The following is a 16,475-nucleotide window of genomic DNA, read 5'->3' on the forward strand; positions in this document are numbered from 1 at the left end:
GGCATCTTCCAGAGAGATTTCCTCGTAACATGATTGAGAGCTCGAAGTTTGAGTGCTCTGGTTGCAAAGGTGTAGGTGATCAAGATGACTTAAGGTTTATGTAAAAGTAAATACGCAAACCTGATTAATGGATCTTTTCCAGGCCCTGTTTTTAGGAAACTTTGTGGGAGCCACTGAATGATACCAAAATCTCCACTGTGGTTGTATTCAAGTTGTTGCACCTTTTTCACTACAACTAGAGCTAAAATGCAGTTGGGAATGTTTCGGAGTGGTGGACATGCTGGTTGAAATTTTTCATGATTTTTCACTAGATTTTCAGCAGTTATGCTCTGGGATGGTAACTCAGACCACAGATGATAGTGGAAGCATTAGGTCTTCATCCCTCAGAGAACAAAGCTTGCTTATAGTCTTCTGGGCCCATACTATTGTACATTTAAGGAAGTCCTGGGACATGGCTTTCTGTGTGTAATACCGTTCATCTACAGTTGGATTCAGTGTTAGGATTGTAAAGTTATGCTTTATGCAATGGAATAAGTAGAAACAAAAGGAATGGACGTGTGGACAACCTCTGATTTTCATTTTGAATCTGGAACCAAAGAAACCAAGAAACCTTTGAAGAAACAAAAAACAAAGCCGGTGGACTTTTTGGCCTGTTGAGGGACAAGAAATTCAAACACTGTCATAGGGAAAACATTGCACAGTTGTTCAGAAACAGACGATTCTGATAGCAATGAGCAGGTGGAAGTTTATTTTAGGTGAAAGTTTCTTTGCTGTTTTGATGTATCTTTATATTGGTGAAAAACAGGAATAGATATATTCAGTCATCATGCAGTGAATGTCATGTGGATTGCTATGCCAAGTAACTCGTACCTCTTTAGTACACAAATGAACTGAAATGTATTTTGAGGAGTATGTGATTAACCTGCATTTATGGGGAAGGTAAAATATTTCATAAGTTCTTTGAAAATGTTGTATTAATTTTAGCCTGTTGCTGCAAACGGAATCACCTCACACTGAGACATTGAGATGTCAGTGTCCGGCAGTACAGTCTGATTTGACTAACAGTGTTCTTACAAGTTCAACAGATGTTTAATTTCTGAACTGATGGGATCAGAGTTCCTTTTTCTCCTCCTCTTGGGAGGAAATATTTATTGCTTTTCCCTGAGAGCATGTGATCTTTCATGCTTTCCATACTAGTTTACTTAGCTTTATATTTGATTAGAAGTATGTTTTGGAAAGAAGGTAGGGAGGGACAGCTTTTAAGTAAGTGGGGTTTTGCTTTGTGGGTGTTTGGTTTGGTGTTGGTTTTTTTTGTGGGAAAACTATTAATTATAAAATAATTTATATTTATCTGTGTATTTTATGTAACTGTAAACAACTGATTGAAAATGTTTTTTCACTTGGATTTAGATTTCCGTTCTTCCTTATGCAACTAAAAGGTGACACTAATATGTTACTGCGGTAACAGCTTGTAAATGAAAATGCCTGGCCTTTTTGTAATTGTCCAAACTTAATGTGGTACAAAAAGTCTGATTGATTTAAATGGAGTGAAAGCAAGCTGTTTTAATTCAAATTTTTTACACATTAGAACAATAACAATAGAAATAAGGAAACTGAACTACTTAATAGTGATTCTCTTTATTTCATTGTTAATTTTTCTTAAGTTATGAGCATTTTGAGTAATTAAATTTGCATTTATCCCTGAGCTGACATACCCCTCCTATTAATTCCTAATATTTGGATTCATGAGGGCAGTTTTGATATTTTGTTCACCCTTGTAAATGAAAAAAAATTATCATGGTCTTAAAAAGTAAGATTTTGGATAGGTGTTTTGGATCCTTATACTTCTCCTTAAATTTGTTTTGGAAACAAGAATAAATGACAATATCAATTGTATGAGATATTCCAAAATTGGCACAGGCGTAAGCCTAGGAATGCTATTGACTGTGGTGTTACAATTCTGGGCTTCTGCTGTTACAGAGTTGAGGAGTGTTGGCTGATGCAGCTGAGAAGGGAAAACCCTTGCCCCGTTGAGAATTGCTTGTTCTCTGGCTTCCTGGTAGCCCTGCGGAAATGAGGATCCTTTTTCCCTATTCTCAGCATCTCTCAGACATTTGAACATGCAGTTGGTCAATATCAGGTTCAGTCTCGCACTGTATCTAGGATTGGAAAGGAATTAGAAGTTGGGATTCCAAAGCTGGATAGGAGATGGTTTTGAAATGTCTGGAAGAGTGTGGGGGCAACCCAACTGAAATAATATGAAGAGAATGTGTTACATTTGTTTTCATCACTAAATGATTTTTAAAAGAGCAACTCAAAAGTCAGGTACATCTTTAGATATATTTGTTTATGAGTGAGTGTGATCATCCAGAAGGATATTTTATGTTTTATTTGTTTGTCCACATGGATAAAACTTTGGACTAAAATAGCCTGGTGTGTTGTAATCGCTTCACAAGTAGGTGAAATCTTTGACACTGATTAGGGACAAACCTCAAGGTGAAGCACAATTTGTCTGCATCTGTATGTCTGACATCTCAATTACCAACACAGAATAGACACAAAAATAAAATACAATATATAACATAGAAAAATATGTCAGTACATTAGTATAATAATATTTTATATAATATAGCTATATAATTTTGAATCCTGCAGCTAAGAGTCTACCTTTGGTTTTGGTGCGCTATCATTGTGTTTTTTTTCCAAGTTCTATTTTCCTGTTCCAAATGGCAAACCAGTGGTTCACAGCCAACATTCCTGGCTGGAATAAAATATGATTGAGGACGAGGATCAAAGCTGGAGAGGAGGAGGGCCTGACAGTCTCTTCTTTGTTTCCTAATCCTTCACTGCTCAACAAAAAAGCAAGCCCTGGAACTGGTCATTCTTTGGCAACTCATGCCAGCCTCTGTTCCCACACTTGGCCATTTACTGCAGTGAGTTTTTCTTCTCAGGTGTGCCAGCGAAGCTGCTGACAACAAACCAGAGCTGTCAGGCCTTCCTGTGTAGGGAACACCACCTGTCAGGGAAGAGAAGGGCAGCAGCGATTGCTCTGAGCTGTCCCAGATCTTCCTACTACCACGTCCCACCTCGTCTGTTTAAGCAGTGATCGTTTCCAGTATTTTTTCAACTCTGTTATCCACAGAGTTGTCCAATTATCATCAAGTCCTATCATTTTAATATTCAAGTAGCTGCTTCCCTGACGGTCTTCCAGTCACTCTTTACTTCCGTTCTACCTAATGTTTACAATCTTTTGATAATCCTTTGTCACCTCTCTTCCTCCAGCTGTCCTTTTTACACTTTCGACTGCCATTCCACGGTCTGTGCGGCTCTCGCAATGTCACGGCCTTCTCTGTGTTCTCCCTATACCTGCCTGACTTCACTGCTTCAGTCACCCTGCAGTTTAGTATGATCAGCTCCAAGCAGTTTGTCATTGCCAGGTTGTCACATCCAAATCTCCAAAGACAAGCTTGCCTTCAGGTGCATCTCAGCCGTTCTCGGCCTTGCTGTTGTGCTGTTCTTCTCGGTATCGTTCCAGTATAGGAAATATCTCCCAACATTACTTCAGCCGTTTCAAACACAAAATGAGTAATGAAGTAGGGCTTATTACTGTTGTGTTTGTTTTTGGATATAGTGTGGTTGCTCACTGGATCATAGTTGACCTTGCATTATTAATGAAAATACTCCTGTAATTTCATTAATGTTTTCTTTAAGGGAAAATACTATTCCCAGCTTACCAGTTTGGTGTGGGGTATTGTAACTTTTGAGTGAGGTTTGGTTTCAAAAGTCAGTGCTCTAGATACTGCTATCTCAGACTACTCCAAGATCTGCTAACGTCAGGTGAGAAATACCTTGCCAGAAAGCAGAACCAAGGAAAAAGAAAAATAAAACTGGACACTTTCTTACACTGGGAACATTACCTACTGCCTGAGGTTTTATGTAAATGTCAGCCTCTTACATAGCTCAATATAAATATTATTATTTTAAATTTATATTCTGCCTAATTTAATGAATAACCAGGTCAGGACTTATTTATGCTAACTGCTGGACAAACCAGTAACATGTGTTCGTGTAACAAAGATTGACTGTAATGCTATGTCTCACGAAAATAAATGGTTTGTTCAAAAGCAATTTTAAAGAGTTGTATTTAATTCTGGATTAAGAAACTAAAGCATGACTCTTAAGTTGCCTCTTTCAGCTTCTTTGTTAAAAGTTATTATTTCAGAGAGCTAGTCTCTCTTAGCATCTCCTGGGAAATATGTCTAGGTATTAAAACAAAGACTCAGTGTTAGTATCTGTGCAATACAGTACCTACCAATATTTATTTTTTTTTCATTCCCATCGGGGAGATTATTTAAATAACTGTAAGATGCCATACAACTTTCCAGAAGTCTTTTTGCCTAAAAATTTATAGCTTTTTCTGACCTAATCATGTATGTCCAGATTTACTGCAGAATAAGGAACAGAAGCAAACTGTTAAAACCAACATAATGTATTAATGTGTTTTATTTTTCTCCCCTGTTTATTTAGCTTATTGCTGTAATTAACTTAGCTTCAGTTAACTTTTATTTAGTTGACCAGTACATGAGTATTGTGTAAATTGAATATCTACTGCTTCCAATGTTTGGGTTACATCTTCTCTCAGTATAAGAGCTGGCCACGAGATCAGTCTGGATTTGAGGCATTTTTAGTACAGCTCCCATTTAATCTCTTGTTTCAGAGAGACAGACAGATGTGGCTTCAAACTCCAGGCTCTCTGTGGTTATTCTAGTGTTTTTTCCAGCCATAAGTGTACAGTAAATTATTGGTTTCTGACATCTCCTGATAGTGTGGTAGTCATGACAGAAATGTAATTGTAGTTCATGTTGTCTTAGTCTTTTTAAGTGGGAAAAATGCTTTGTGGGTGCCTACAACTTAAGTTTAAAAGTCATGGCCTACAAAAGTTCTTTTTCTATTTTAAAATCAGACTTTGTATTTAAAGTGCAACTTGCTTTATCCAACAATATCCCTCAGTACAGAAATAATGAAAAAGAACATTTATTAATAATTTAATCTCTCATTAGGAACAGGAACTCCAGTAGCAACTAAAGAATGGAAACAAAAGGAGTCCTTGACATAATGGTGTAAACTGAAAAAAGAACAACTTCTTTTTCAGGGAACACAGTGGTGATTTCATGGTAGGAACGATCAGTTAGCGTTCAGCGCTTCTCTTCTTAGTTACATCTTGCTCACCTGTTTTCCATTGTGTGCTTAGAAAAAGAAATGGAGACGTTGCTCTTCACGGGGAACACGTAGGGGAATTGCAGATTCTACTGATCCAAAGTGAGAGCCTTGCTTGTCACATTTTATGGTATCTAAGTTATTGGAAAGAACTGGACCTATTCCCGGATCAGTATTTGGAACCATTAAACACATCTTAAAATGCATTTCAATAAACCTATAGTCCTGGGCGGGCATTAATCAACTGATTTAACAGTGCTGTTAGGGTCCGACTGTTCATTTTTCTTCTCAGTGTACAAATACCGGCTCACTTGCAGGACTGTAACGCTTCTGTTGTCTGACATTTTTGTTCGTAAAGGTGGCATCCTTTTAAAGTAGTTACAGAAATGTTCACAGTTACGACTGTGCAAATTAATGTCAGGATTGCAGTACAAAGTGTAACTTTGTTTCTTTCTAGACTACATGCTCAATACTCAGTTGTTAGAGATGAGCAACTGTTGTAAATAAAACTTTGTGCAAAGAACTGCTTTCCGAGTCCAAAGGGATACAATGACCAACGCTGTTCTCAAATCAGTGTTTCGGAAATATCAGTTAAATGCAGTTTTGTCTCATGCGCTTTATGCCAAAACAGAATTCAAAAGCGAAATTTCTGTTCTTACAGTTGACTGTTTTGGGAAAATCCAACAGCATTACTGCCTTTATTAATTACTTCATGAATTCATTAATGTCTTTGGTTACAGAGGGAAGACTGCAACACCTGTAAAGGAAATTTCAAAATAGTTACTTTTTAATACTACTCTTGCAGCCTATAAAGCTCAGGAAATCAGATGTTTTAGGCTGAACAAGGTTACTATGCGAAGAGTAAGAATACTAAAAAAATTGGAGAAGTTGAGAGATCTTCCTTGTCCTATTTTTTTTCCATGAAAGTTATTTGTTGTCTGTGAGAACAGGTAAACCCCAGTAGGTTAGGTTATCTGCATGTCTTTGGGCAGAAAAGCTGCTTTCAGAAAAATACTTTGATTTTTTCCTTTAGTTGTTTTTCCGCTGTAACATGATGTGACATTGCTTTTCAGTGCGTGCTTGAAATAGTATTCAAAGTCTGCGTGCCTCTTAGCTGTGTATGGTTTGCGTCCTCCACATTCAAAAAAGGATGTACTCAAACTGGAATTTAAGATGAGGAAAAGGTGAGAGAATCTTATGAAGGGAAAACCAGATGAGATTAGTCTGTTGATTTGTAACAGCAATGAGAACACAAAATCCAAGAGGATGGTAAAAAAAAAAGGAAAAGGTTGCAATCTGCATGTCAAAGGAATAGAATCCCAAGAAGGGTGTGGAGAGATCTGAATTAAAAGGGCAGCTCAAGCACAGGAAGAATGAAGTAATTTATTACTTGGAGATATGTTTAACCTGAGGATTAGAGAAAGTTTTAAAGCCACTAGAGCAGGAGAGTTATGGAATGTCTTTCCAGTCAACATAAACAAAACCACAAAAAAAATTCCCCCCGCTTCCTGAAAAATTTCTGAAAGAGGTTAAGTTACATGTAGTGGAAATACTGGGGAATTGGTAACACTCATGTTCTGATGAAATATAGTTGTTTGCAAGAATCACCTGCTACTGATTTTTAAACCTTTTAGCATTTTACTAATAATTTGATAGCAATTAGGCCAGTCACTCAGCTCTTATGTTACAATGTAAAGCATTTCAATGAAAGAGCAGAGATCTTGTGCTCTGAAAATCAGTGTTAAATGCCATACTTGCGAAATGGAAGAGAAATAGGGCCAAGAGTATACTGGTTTTTTGGCACTTGGCTAAAGTTTATCATGCAGCATTTTTATAAGACATAAGATAAAATATTATTTAGAGATACAGATCTTGGGAAATTAGGTTTTCTGTATCTGAGCTGAAGTTTAGATGGACTGTAGATATGGTCTTGATTTTTAACTGTCTTAGGCCACGTGGCTCAAATTTGAGGCGCTTTGTTCCAGTAGCATATAACGTTTTTGTTTTCCCCCTAAAGGAGAAAAGCACAGCGTTTGTACCTCTGATAGCAGCAGCTTTTCCATTTAAACACATTCCTTGCTGTTTTTCAATACGTTATATTTGTATATGCTACCGACAGGAAATTTTAAGGTGGGAATAAAGGCAAATCTTGACTCTACAGGTTTAGCGTTCATCTAACGCTAGCTTTCTTTGAGCCTTCACATCTGTTTATTTCAGTGTTTGAATTCTTGTAAAAATAGTTGTGGCACAGTCCAAGAAACTGGAAACATGATTTCACATAATTGTTCTTTTAAGTAGCAGCATGAAATAATTAGTATGGCATACTTTAATTGGTGGCATCCTGTTGACTTTTTATGAAAGACTTGAATTATAATAAAAGCAGAGAACACAAGTTGGTTAGTTCCTATAACCCAGTGCTGTCATCTTTGGGGGGGTGGGGGAAAGCAGCTCTGTTGTATATTTAATGGCAGATCCAGCATGTAATAGGTGTTCTGCTTCTTTTTTTTTTTTTTTTTTTTTTTTTACCAAATGTCCCCTTGGGAAGGATTTTTGACAGGAAAATTACAGGAGTGGTGCCCAGTGTAAGATTTATGCTTATAATTGAAGCTGCTTCTTCTCAATAAAACGTAAATGCAGCTTAAATAACTAGGCAAAAAAGAAAGAGAGATTTTTAAAAAAATAAAACTAGAAATGTGTGGCTATGTAGAAAGATTATAACTTGGTTTTCAAGGCCATTATACCCCTCAGGCAGTTGTAACTAAATCTGTGGTTAATGCTCACTGTGTGCCAGTCAAGTACTTGTGCAACTTTTGTCCCTTTCTGCTTTAAGCAATTTTATGAAATTTTCTAGAGAAATGTTTTTATAAAATGCTAGGATAAAAAAAAAAAAAAAATTAATGGACATATCTGTCATTTTAACTCCTCTAATGTTACCCAGCAAAGAAATTTCAAAAGTACATGAGCATTCCTGGAGTTTCCTGGGGACTTTTCCCCCCTGCAAGAGTTTTGAGTCTCAGTTTTCAAGAAAGTTCAGGGGTCAGTCTTTAAACTTTCATTCTGTACAGTACTTGAAGTTAGCGTACAGTCACTTGAATGTCAGTATGGAAAACATGCGTGCAATATATCTGAAAATGGTAATTCATTTATTCGTGGTCTGGGCCAGGCTGACAGAAACAATAGGAGGCTTCTACTATATTGTATGCTGGTTGACTAATGTAATCTGAAAATACAAATGTGACACATACTAGCATATGTGCAAACTTTGGGATTTTTAAAACATTTTTAACTATCTTTAAACATTTTTACATTGAGCTTGGATTTTTATATTGCCAGAGTGACTTATAACATAATCCTTTGTTTCTGTGCCTTTCCTTGTGAGGCACATAATAAGTGAATAAAAGGATAAACAAAATAAAGTTTTTTATCTCTGTCTGGGAATTTTTATCTTGGAAAGAGAGATCTAAAATCGGTTACTGCAGTTGTGAGAGCAGCATTATTGCATGAGGGGGTTTTCACAAAAGCTATGTAAAAGTTCAGGATGAGTAGACACAAACGCAGTTTGCAGTGACCGAGACGTGCTCTCAGGGCAAACAGCAGTATATTAGAGGCTTTTTTAGCTACTGCAAAAGACCAGTGCTGGTTGGCACAATTTTTCTTTTCTTGTATTTTTAGCTCTCCTCTCACTGGGTTTGGCCTGTGCCCTGCCTCTAGGGGTGCAGCTCAATATTGCGCTTTTGAGTGATGTGCAGGGCTGGGCTGCACAGTGGTGTGTAGCCAGGAAAAGGATTCAGGAGTTCCCTTGCTTCTGCTTTGTCTGCCTATACTTTAGTTTTCGTGTCTCAGGTAGTTGTTGTAGATAAAACTAAGTGTAGAATATAATTACTTGTTTGCATTAGGTACTATAAAGTCTTGCAATATGGTGAATATCTGAACAGAAATGGGCAGAGAAATGAAAAAATACTTCTTACAACTGAGGAATATAGTCCTAAATACAATACTACTTACATTATCTTTCCTCAAAGGACTAAAGAGTAGGCTTATTGCTGTTTGATTTATTTTGTATTTAATAATCAATAATGTTCGTATAAAGCTATCTACTTCTGCATGCAGAATGCAAACATTTCAGTGTAATCAACCAGAGATTTGTGAATGTGTGGTTAGTGCTAGCCAATTAGTGTAACATTTAATTTGAACTGATTATCTCGAGGTGAAGGAAATGTGCAATAAACTTTACATGAAAGTTCTACATTTTAGAATACTTTTATATATATATATATAAAAACATATATATAAACACATATATAAAATGCTCATACACATGCATATAGTATATATTGAAAACAGAGCTCTCTCTGTGACTCTCCTTTTCTTGTCTCCTTCCCTTTTTCCATACCGATTTATGGTCTATTAACCTGCAGTGAATAGATCTTGTATTTCTTTCTGGTGCTTCACAGGTGTTCAAAAAAGCATGTTATTAATGTGAATAGAGGATCTTGGCATGAAAAATTTTAATAATCAGAAATTAGTGACCCAAGAAACTAATTTATCCATGACAAAGTAGTATATCAAGAAAGAGAGAAATAAGGAAAATAGTAATTTCAAATTGAGTCAACAGTTCAAAAACTTGAAAGTTTTGGTAGCTACTTATTACTAATGTGGAATTCTTGGCCACCCAGTTGGTCGCCATATTCTTCTGTGGTGTATATCCATCCAGACTGTTAAAGGGTTTTTTTTCCATTCCAATTATTAGCTTGCGGTTTGAATTAGTTTGAAATTGAATGCTTTTCTAGAAGTGTATCTTGTTTGTGTTTAACTTTTCTTTTATCACTTATACTGTTGTCACGTGTTCTGGATTGCAGACAGTAAAAGTTTTTATAATGTAAAAAGTTTCTCTAGATTTCCCGACACAAGAGGTGTAAGAAGCACTAAGGCACTCCATGCATGTGTACCTATGTGGGACTTATTAACAATAAGTGACTAAAAAGAGCTGATAGTATAAGTAAAATAAAGCAACTTTGTGGGTGCTGGAGATGTTAGACTTACTTTGCAGGCATTCCATGAATTAATGGGCTTTCCAAAAGGTCAAATGAGGTTGACTATGACTTTGTGTTATGAATTAGAGCAGTACCAGTTTTGCTGGTAGAGATACCCTACAGACAGCAGACTATCTGTGGGATTAGTTTTTCATAGTTCTACATATACATATGCATGTGCGTATAAATTTATATACTTGAATAGATCAATATAAAAATGGATGTGATTTAGGAACATGGTGGTTTAGTTCACTAATACAGGTTGCCTGTTGAAAAAACGCTTTTGAATGTATTCACTTGGGAGGAACTTGCACACAATGAAGTGCATTAAAGTGGAGGTGGTTTTTTTTCCACTTTAAAATTTTATTAATAGCTGTTTTTTATTAAATCCTATACTACAGGAAAATGGTTAAGTAGTTGTATTGCAAAACACCATGACTGTACCTGGCAGCAATCTAAGCAAGTTTTGTGGTTTTATCTTACAGGCTCCCGTCTTCGGCAAGAAGATTTCCCACCTCGAATTGTCGAACACCCTTCTGATCTCATTGTTTCCAAAGGAGAACCGGCAACTTTAAACTGTAAAGCTGAAGGAAGGCCGACCCCCACCATCGAGTGGTACAAGGGAGGAGAAAGAGTGGAAACGGACAAGGATGACCCACGCTCCCACCGCATGCTGCTGCCCAGTGGATCTTTATTTTTCTTACGCATAGTCCATGGGCGCAAGAGTAGGCCAGATGAAGGGGTCTATGTGTGTGTGGCAAGGAATTACCTTGGGGAAGCTGTAAGTCATAATGCATCGCTGGAGGTGGCAAGTAAGTGCATCTTTCTTTTTTTTTTTTTTTTTTTTTTTTTTTTTTTATTTCCACTCTTTGGTAACATCCGCTTGCTTTGATGTTATTTGAAGATAAAAAATGAGAGTGAGCTGCCTCTGGGGCATTGACTTAAAAGCAATGAAGGAATTACATGGTTAATTATTACTAGTACAGAGATAGGAAAATACAAAAATAGTCAAAAAGAGGTATCATATCACTGTAGAAATTCAGACATTTTTGTGCATTCTCACTACTTTTATGCTTACGTGCAATTATGATTACTTAATATTTGTTGGATTTTGTATACTTAATTTCAGTTTATAGATGTTTTTTCCTCTCCAGATAACTATGCAAAATGCAACGTGTAGTAGAAGGCAGGATAGCCAGAATTTGATCTAATAGAGTATGTTTTGAAATTGTTGTTGCACAAATAAACACTACAAAAAATAATGACAGATTTAGAAACACAAAATATTTTTTGTTTCTCTAAAAGAAGTGGCCCACAAATGATTTCTCTATTTCTAAGTATTTGGCCAACGGAAGGAGCAGTCAAGTATGTTCACATCACTTTGTAATGCTTATCTCTTCCTGTGTGCCCTTTAAACTCAACTTACTTTAAAGGAAGAGGGTGTACATGAAAGGGGTTTAAGCATTTACATGGAGGGCCACGTGTAGGTCAAAAAATACCAATTTTGGGGTACTATAGTATGAGACAAAACCTTGCAATTCAAAAGTTAGTTATCTATTTTAAGTGGTTTGTCTAGGCTTCCTCTGTAATCTGTAGCAATTCATCTGGTGTCATGTTGAAGAGCTAGCTCAGAACTGGATGAGTGGCTCTCTGAAAACACTGATCTCTCTGTTGACTAAACAATTAATGTTGTTAACTAGCTCTGAGGAGGCTCCTAACTTTTAGACAAGTTAAATAAATGCCGCTGTTGGTGCATAACTTCAGAAGAAGGGCCTGATTTTCATAACTCTCACAGCAGGCAAAGGAAATAGACTAAATTTGTGCATTTACTTGAGCCCTTTGCCTAGTCTCACTCACATTCACAGAAAATCCCAAAGACTTTCATAATTCTTATACCAGAAAGATCTTGAGCATCACATATAATAGAGTAAATACACATGATTAAGATCTCTGACCATGCTGTTTCCTTGTTACTGCTTTTAGTGATAGAACTAATTAGTCTCTGGCTAGCTGGAAGTATGCTTATCCATTAAATGTATAACCTCTTTAAATTATCTGGTGAATGCTTACTCCCAAGTGTTATATCCAGTATCTTGTAGGTGTAATTTGAGTGGGTATAATGCTTAAGAGATTTTTATTTTTATCTAATTGCTGTTATTTATTTTATAGCACTGCTTGTTGATTCTAAAAATGAGTTTTAATGTTCTGTCCATGCAGCAAAGCAGCATGGACATTTGTGCTTATTTCGTATTCTTTTGGTTTGTGATGTACCTTGAAGTAATGTTTGAAATGCATGTAGCTGTTCTTTGTGTTGTGTAATTTTTCATCAGAACCTGGAAACATAAAGTAGACTTCAGTGGTTGGTACACTATGGCATGCATGAATTACAGTGGTATATATTTGCTAAATATGTTTGTCACCCCTGCCTCAAGTTATCTTCATGAGATTACGGTAGAGAGTATAACTAACAGGGTCTGAATGCAAGATATTGGTATTGCCACAATTATTTTTTTTTAAGAGCCTCTGCCAACACTCAAGACAAAAAATTAAAAATTAGTATCTTAAAAGATTTGAAATATACACCACCTAACAATAGACCTAGCTCAAAATTACTCTCATATCAAGGGCTAGTGTCAGAAAATAAATACCAACAATGCTGTAAGGGGACAAAACCACACAATCTGTATTTGGAAATAAGATTTATAGGTATAATGGTATACAGTTTTAGTTTTATACCAGCAGATTATGGACAAAGAATTTTAATGGAAAAGGTTATTATTTTAATAGAAAAGCTAGTGATGTGACAGTGCAAAAGCACCAAAACACTTTAAATAGCACAGAAGAGGTGAGGAACAAGGAAAGAGTTGAAGGCTGATGGAATAAATTTGCATTAAATTCAAAATCTGTGCATTATAGCTGCAACACTATCATTATAAACTGTAGCTGCATTCACAGTGGATTGCTGCAAATCAGCAAACTGTTTTCATTAGCTTCTCAGTACACCTGTTTTGAGCACCACAGCATTTACATTTGTATACATGTAGTCATAAACAATTGCTGTTTTAGAAATCCTTATGTTATAGTTTAATTTTTATATGTTTACAGAGTAAAATTGCCTTTATTTGGTTTTAATTTATAAGGTACAGAAGATCGTTTAGAGTACTCACTTAGTTATATGCTTTGATGCTGCAAGTTTAACCAAAAAACTTTTGTGTAATGTAGAAAGCAGAAGTGTGTTTTGTACTGTAACTGCTAGCTCTTGCTGGAAGAAGCAGCTCCTGTCTGCACCAATTTGTTTCATAACGTGATGGGGAATTTAATCACAAAATTTTCTTCCATTATCAATTATGGTAACAACTTAAATTAGATGATGTTCCGTCACCGTTAAATGGATGTGTAGATTTGACTTCAGATTCAGGTTAATACTAAAAATAAATTTTCATGTGTTATTCCTTCATGCAGACTTTTTTTTTTTTTTTCAAGCAGTTCCAATGCTCAGCATTGAGGTGGTCCACAAATAATTTGTTTCCTATGTAATAAGGTAGACAAGTTCTTTAAGCACACTGTGCATAGATTCCGCAGTTGCAAAGAAAGAAATGTAGAGGGATTTCAAATCTGCAAAAACTTCAGAAGTGGAATATATAAAAAGCTGGTTTATCATCTTAAATAAATGTGTGTTTTAAGAACTTTAAAAATACCTTCAGATGTGATAGCCACAATGGAGGAGAGACTAAAATCATAAATCATGAAATTGCAGAGAGAGTTTTCCCCTCTGCTTTGTTCCTTGCTATCCATCAGCCTTTCTTTGGTGATTTGACTGAGGTGTGTATCTCATTATCCAAAGGCTGCTATGTTTTCTTTCAGTGATGTGTATGTCAGTCATGATAGTGTAGTCCTCGATGAATACCATTGAACAAGATCTAAATACCACTTATTATCAGCAAATTCAATTAATTAATTCTTTCTTATTCAGTCTCAACCTCTTGTGGCCCTTCCAAAATGTTTGAAGATCCCATGTGTTTGCTCATGGCATTGGGGTTTTGTTACATCTTCTCTGTAATGCTATTTTATATAGATATAAATATTTTTCCAGCTGTATTCCCTGAATTTTTTGTGGTTATGTCCTTTAAACCGTGACCCATCCCTGTCCCCAGAGAAACATTAAAAAAAAGATGATACTTCTTGCTGGTGAAGAGTGATATCTTTCTTAAATATACCAAACTAGTACTTGAACCCCTATGGACTACATTCTGTTTGATTATGTTGCAGGGACTGTAACTTTCTCTAATGAAATAGCTAGCCACTTGATATTTCAAGAATTAAAATATCTCAGACACTTTAGAGACTAGTAAAACTATTCTAAGCTATGCAGCCCTGTGGAAAGTACGTTTGTAATTTAATATTACATGACATTTTCTGTGTAATTTGGATCTGTAAGATCTTCATAAATGGGAAAGATATAAATTTGCATAAATAGGAACTCAACGGAAAGCTGAATTACAAGTCAAATGAAAGAGATGTAACTCATGTTTAATTGGGGGATAGTTGGTTGGGGGTTTTTTGTAGTTGACTGGTTTCATCTTTATTTGAAACATTATTCCCCAGAAGATTTCTGAAATGGAGACTCGCTGTATGTATGCAATCTTTATTTGCAGTAGTATGAAGTTCTGGTAGCCCAGAAAGGGTGTGAGATGGGATAGTCAGATAACAGGCTCTAGTCATCCTTCAGACTTAGGCTGCCACATGTCCATTTACCTTCGTCTTCTTGACTTCCTGAACTCAGCCTTTTGATCACTGGAGACCTACTTAAATTAGCTCTATGGTTTGTTTTTGAGGAATGTAACTGGTTTCGGATTACTGCCTACCGGTGACACATTCTCCAGTGGTAAAAGGTCCTAAAGCACGTGAAAAAGGGCATGTCCCTGTCAAAACGAAACTGGGTAATTCGCTCTATAAATGTCAGCTTTTACAGGTGGGGGCACAAAATGGAACCATGCTTGATCCTCAGAGTTAAGGGCTAAAGACTATTTTGCCTATCACATAAGGAGTTGGGAAACAAAAGTCGTTTTTCACAGTAGACAAGTAGAAGCAGTTTTGGAAAAGTGGAAAGTTACCCATTAGCAGACTGGAAGGTGGCTGCAGCTGCTTCATATGCTTGGGTCTTTCAGGATTGTGTGGTGAATGGATGCACCTGGTCAAGACCAGATTCAGTTATTGGTGTGTGATAGTTTGATTCAGTGTTTAATTTTTTCTTTAGTTTTCCCTCCTGTTACTCCTTTTTGAGGAAAATTTTACCTCCTGATCTCGTGGGTGTCTGTTATGTATCATTATGTAGAAATCTACCCGTGTCACGGGTGGCAACAATAGCTGCAGGGGTATATTTGTCTTTCTTTCCCCACTCTAAATTTTTGAGGAATTTGAGAAAAATTGAGAATTTTGAAAAATATAATGCAAATGAATTTGGTTATGTTTGTTGGTCAATGGCTTTGTGAATCTGTATTTCAAATAATGTTTCTCTGTGAATTTTTTTCACATTTGCCATGAATGTTCTAGGTAACTTTTATCACATTTGTATTTTCTATTGATGCATGGATTTGCTTCAAGAGCCATGCTTTTACAAAAGTATTTGTAAAGTATGTGCACGTGCATTTTATCTCTAACCTCAGTAACAGAGTACCTTACAGTAAGCAAGCTGTTGCATATAAAACTTTGCTCACATTTGTTTTCAATTTAAAATGGATAATACTCCAAATACTTTCTGCATTAGATCCCAGGAACGTCCCAATTATAGACTTGCCATGTTGTGACTTTAAAAACAAACAAACAGCCTTCCACAGCACAGGATCAATACGAAAGATAACAGCTCTGTGTACTCAGTGCTTCTAAAAAAGTAATATCATTCTCACAATGAGAAGTCATGTTTCTTCATGTATTGTTTTCATGGTATGTTCAGTCTGTATGGTGTGACATTAGCAAACGTGCTCTCCTGACTGCCATTCTACAGCATCAGTGTTTTAAGCCAAGCTGAAATTAATGAACAGATCCACAGATTTTGTTACCTGAGCTGTTCCTATCTTGCTGATAAACAAGTGAGTTAATTTGAATGCTTATGTGCATATATAACAGAGATGAATTTCAGTTTTACAAGAATCTCATTAAGCTTCTAAGTACCTATCAAAAAGTTTGGTTAAGCTGTATCATTGCTTACTACAAGCAATGGCATTA

At 36.2% G+C, this 16,475-nt stretch overlaps 1 protein-coding gene across 1 annotated transcript in view; it reads left to right on the plus strand.

Annotated features, from left to right (window-relative positions):
- ROBO1 (roundabout guidance receptor 1) overlaps nt 1-16,475 on the plus strand; it is a 531,127-nt gene that overhangs the window by 250,193 nt on the left and 264,459 nt on the right. The window contains exon 3 of the mRNA XM_074148742.1: nt 10,736-11,062. Coding sequence (XP_074004843.1) covers nt 10,736-11,062 — 327 coding nt within the window. The remainder of the gene's footprint in view (nt 1-10,735; nt 11,063-16,475) is intronic.

The sequence above is a fragment of the Numenius arquata genome, chromosome 1 (assembly GCF_964106895.1).
Source record: "Numenius arquata chromosome 1, bNumArq3.hap1.1, whole genome shotgun sequence".
NCBI classification, from domain to species: Eukaryota; Metazoa; Chordata; class Aves; order Charadriiformes; family Scolopacidae; genus Numenius; species Numenius arquata.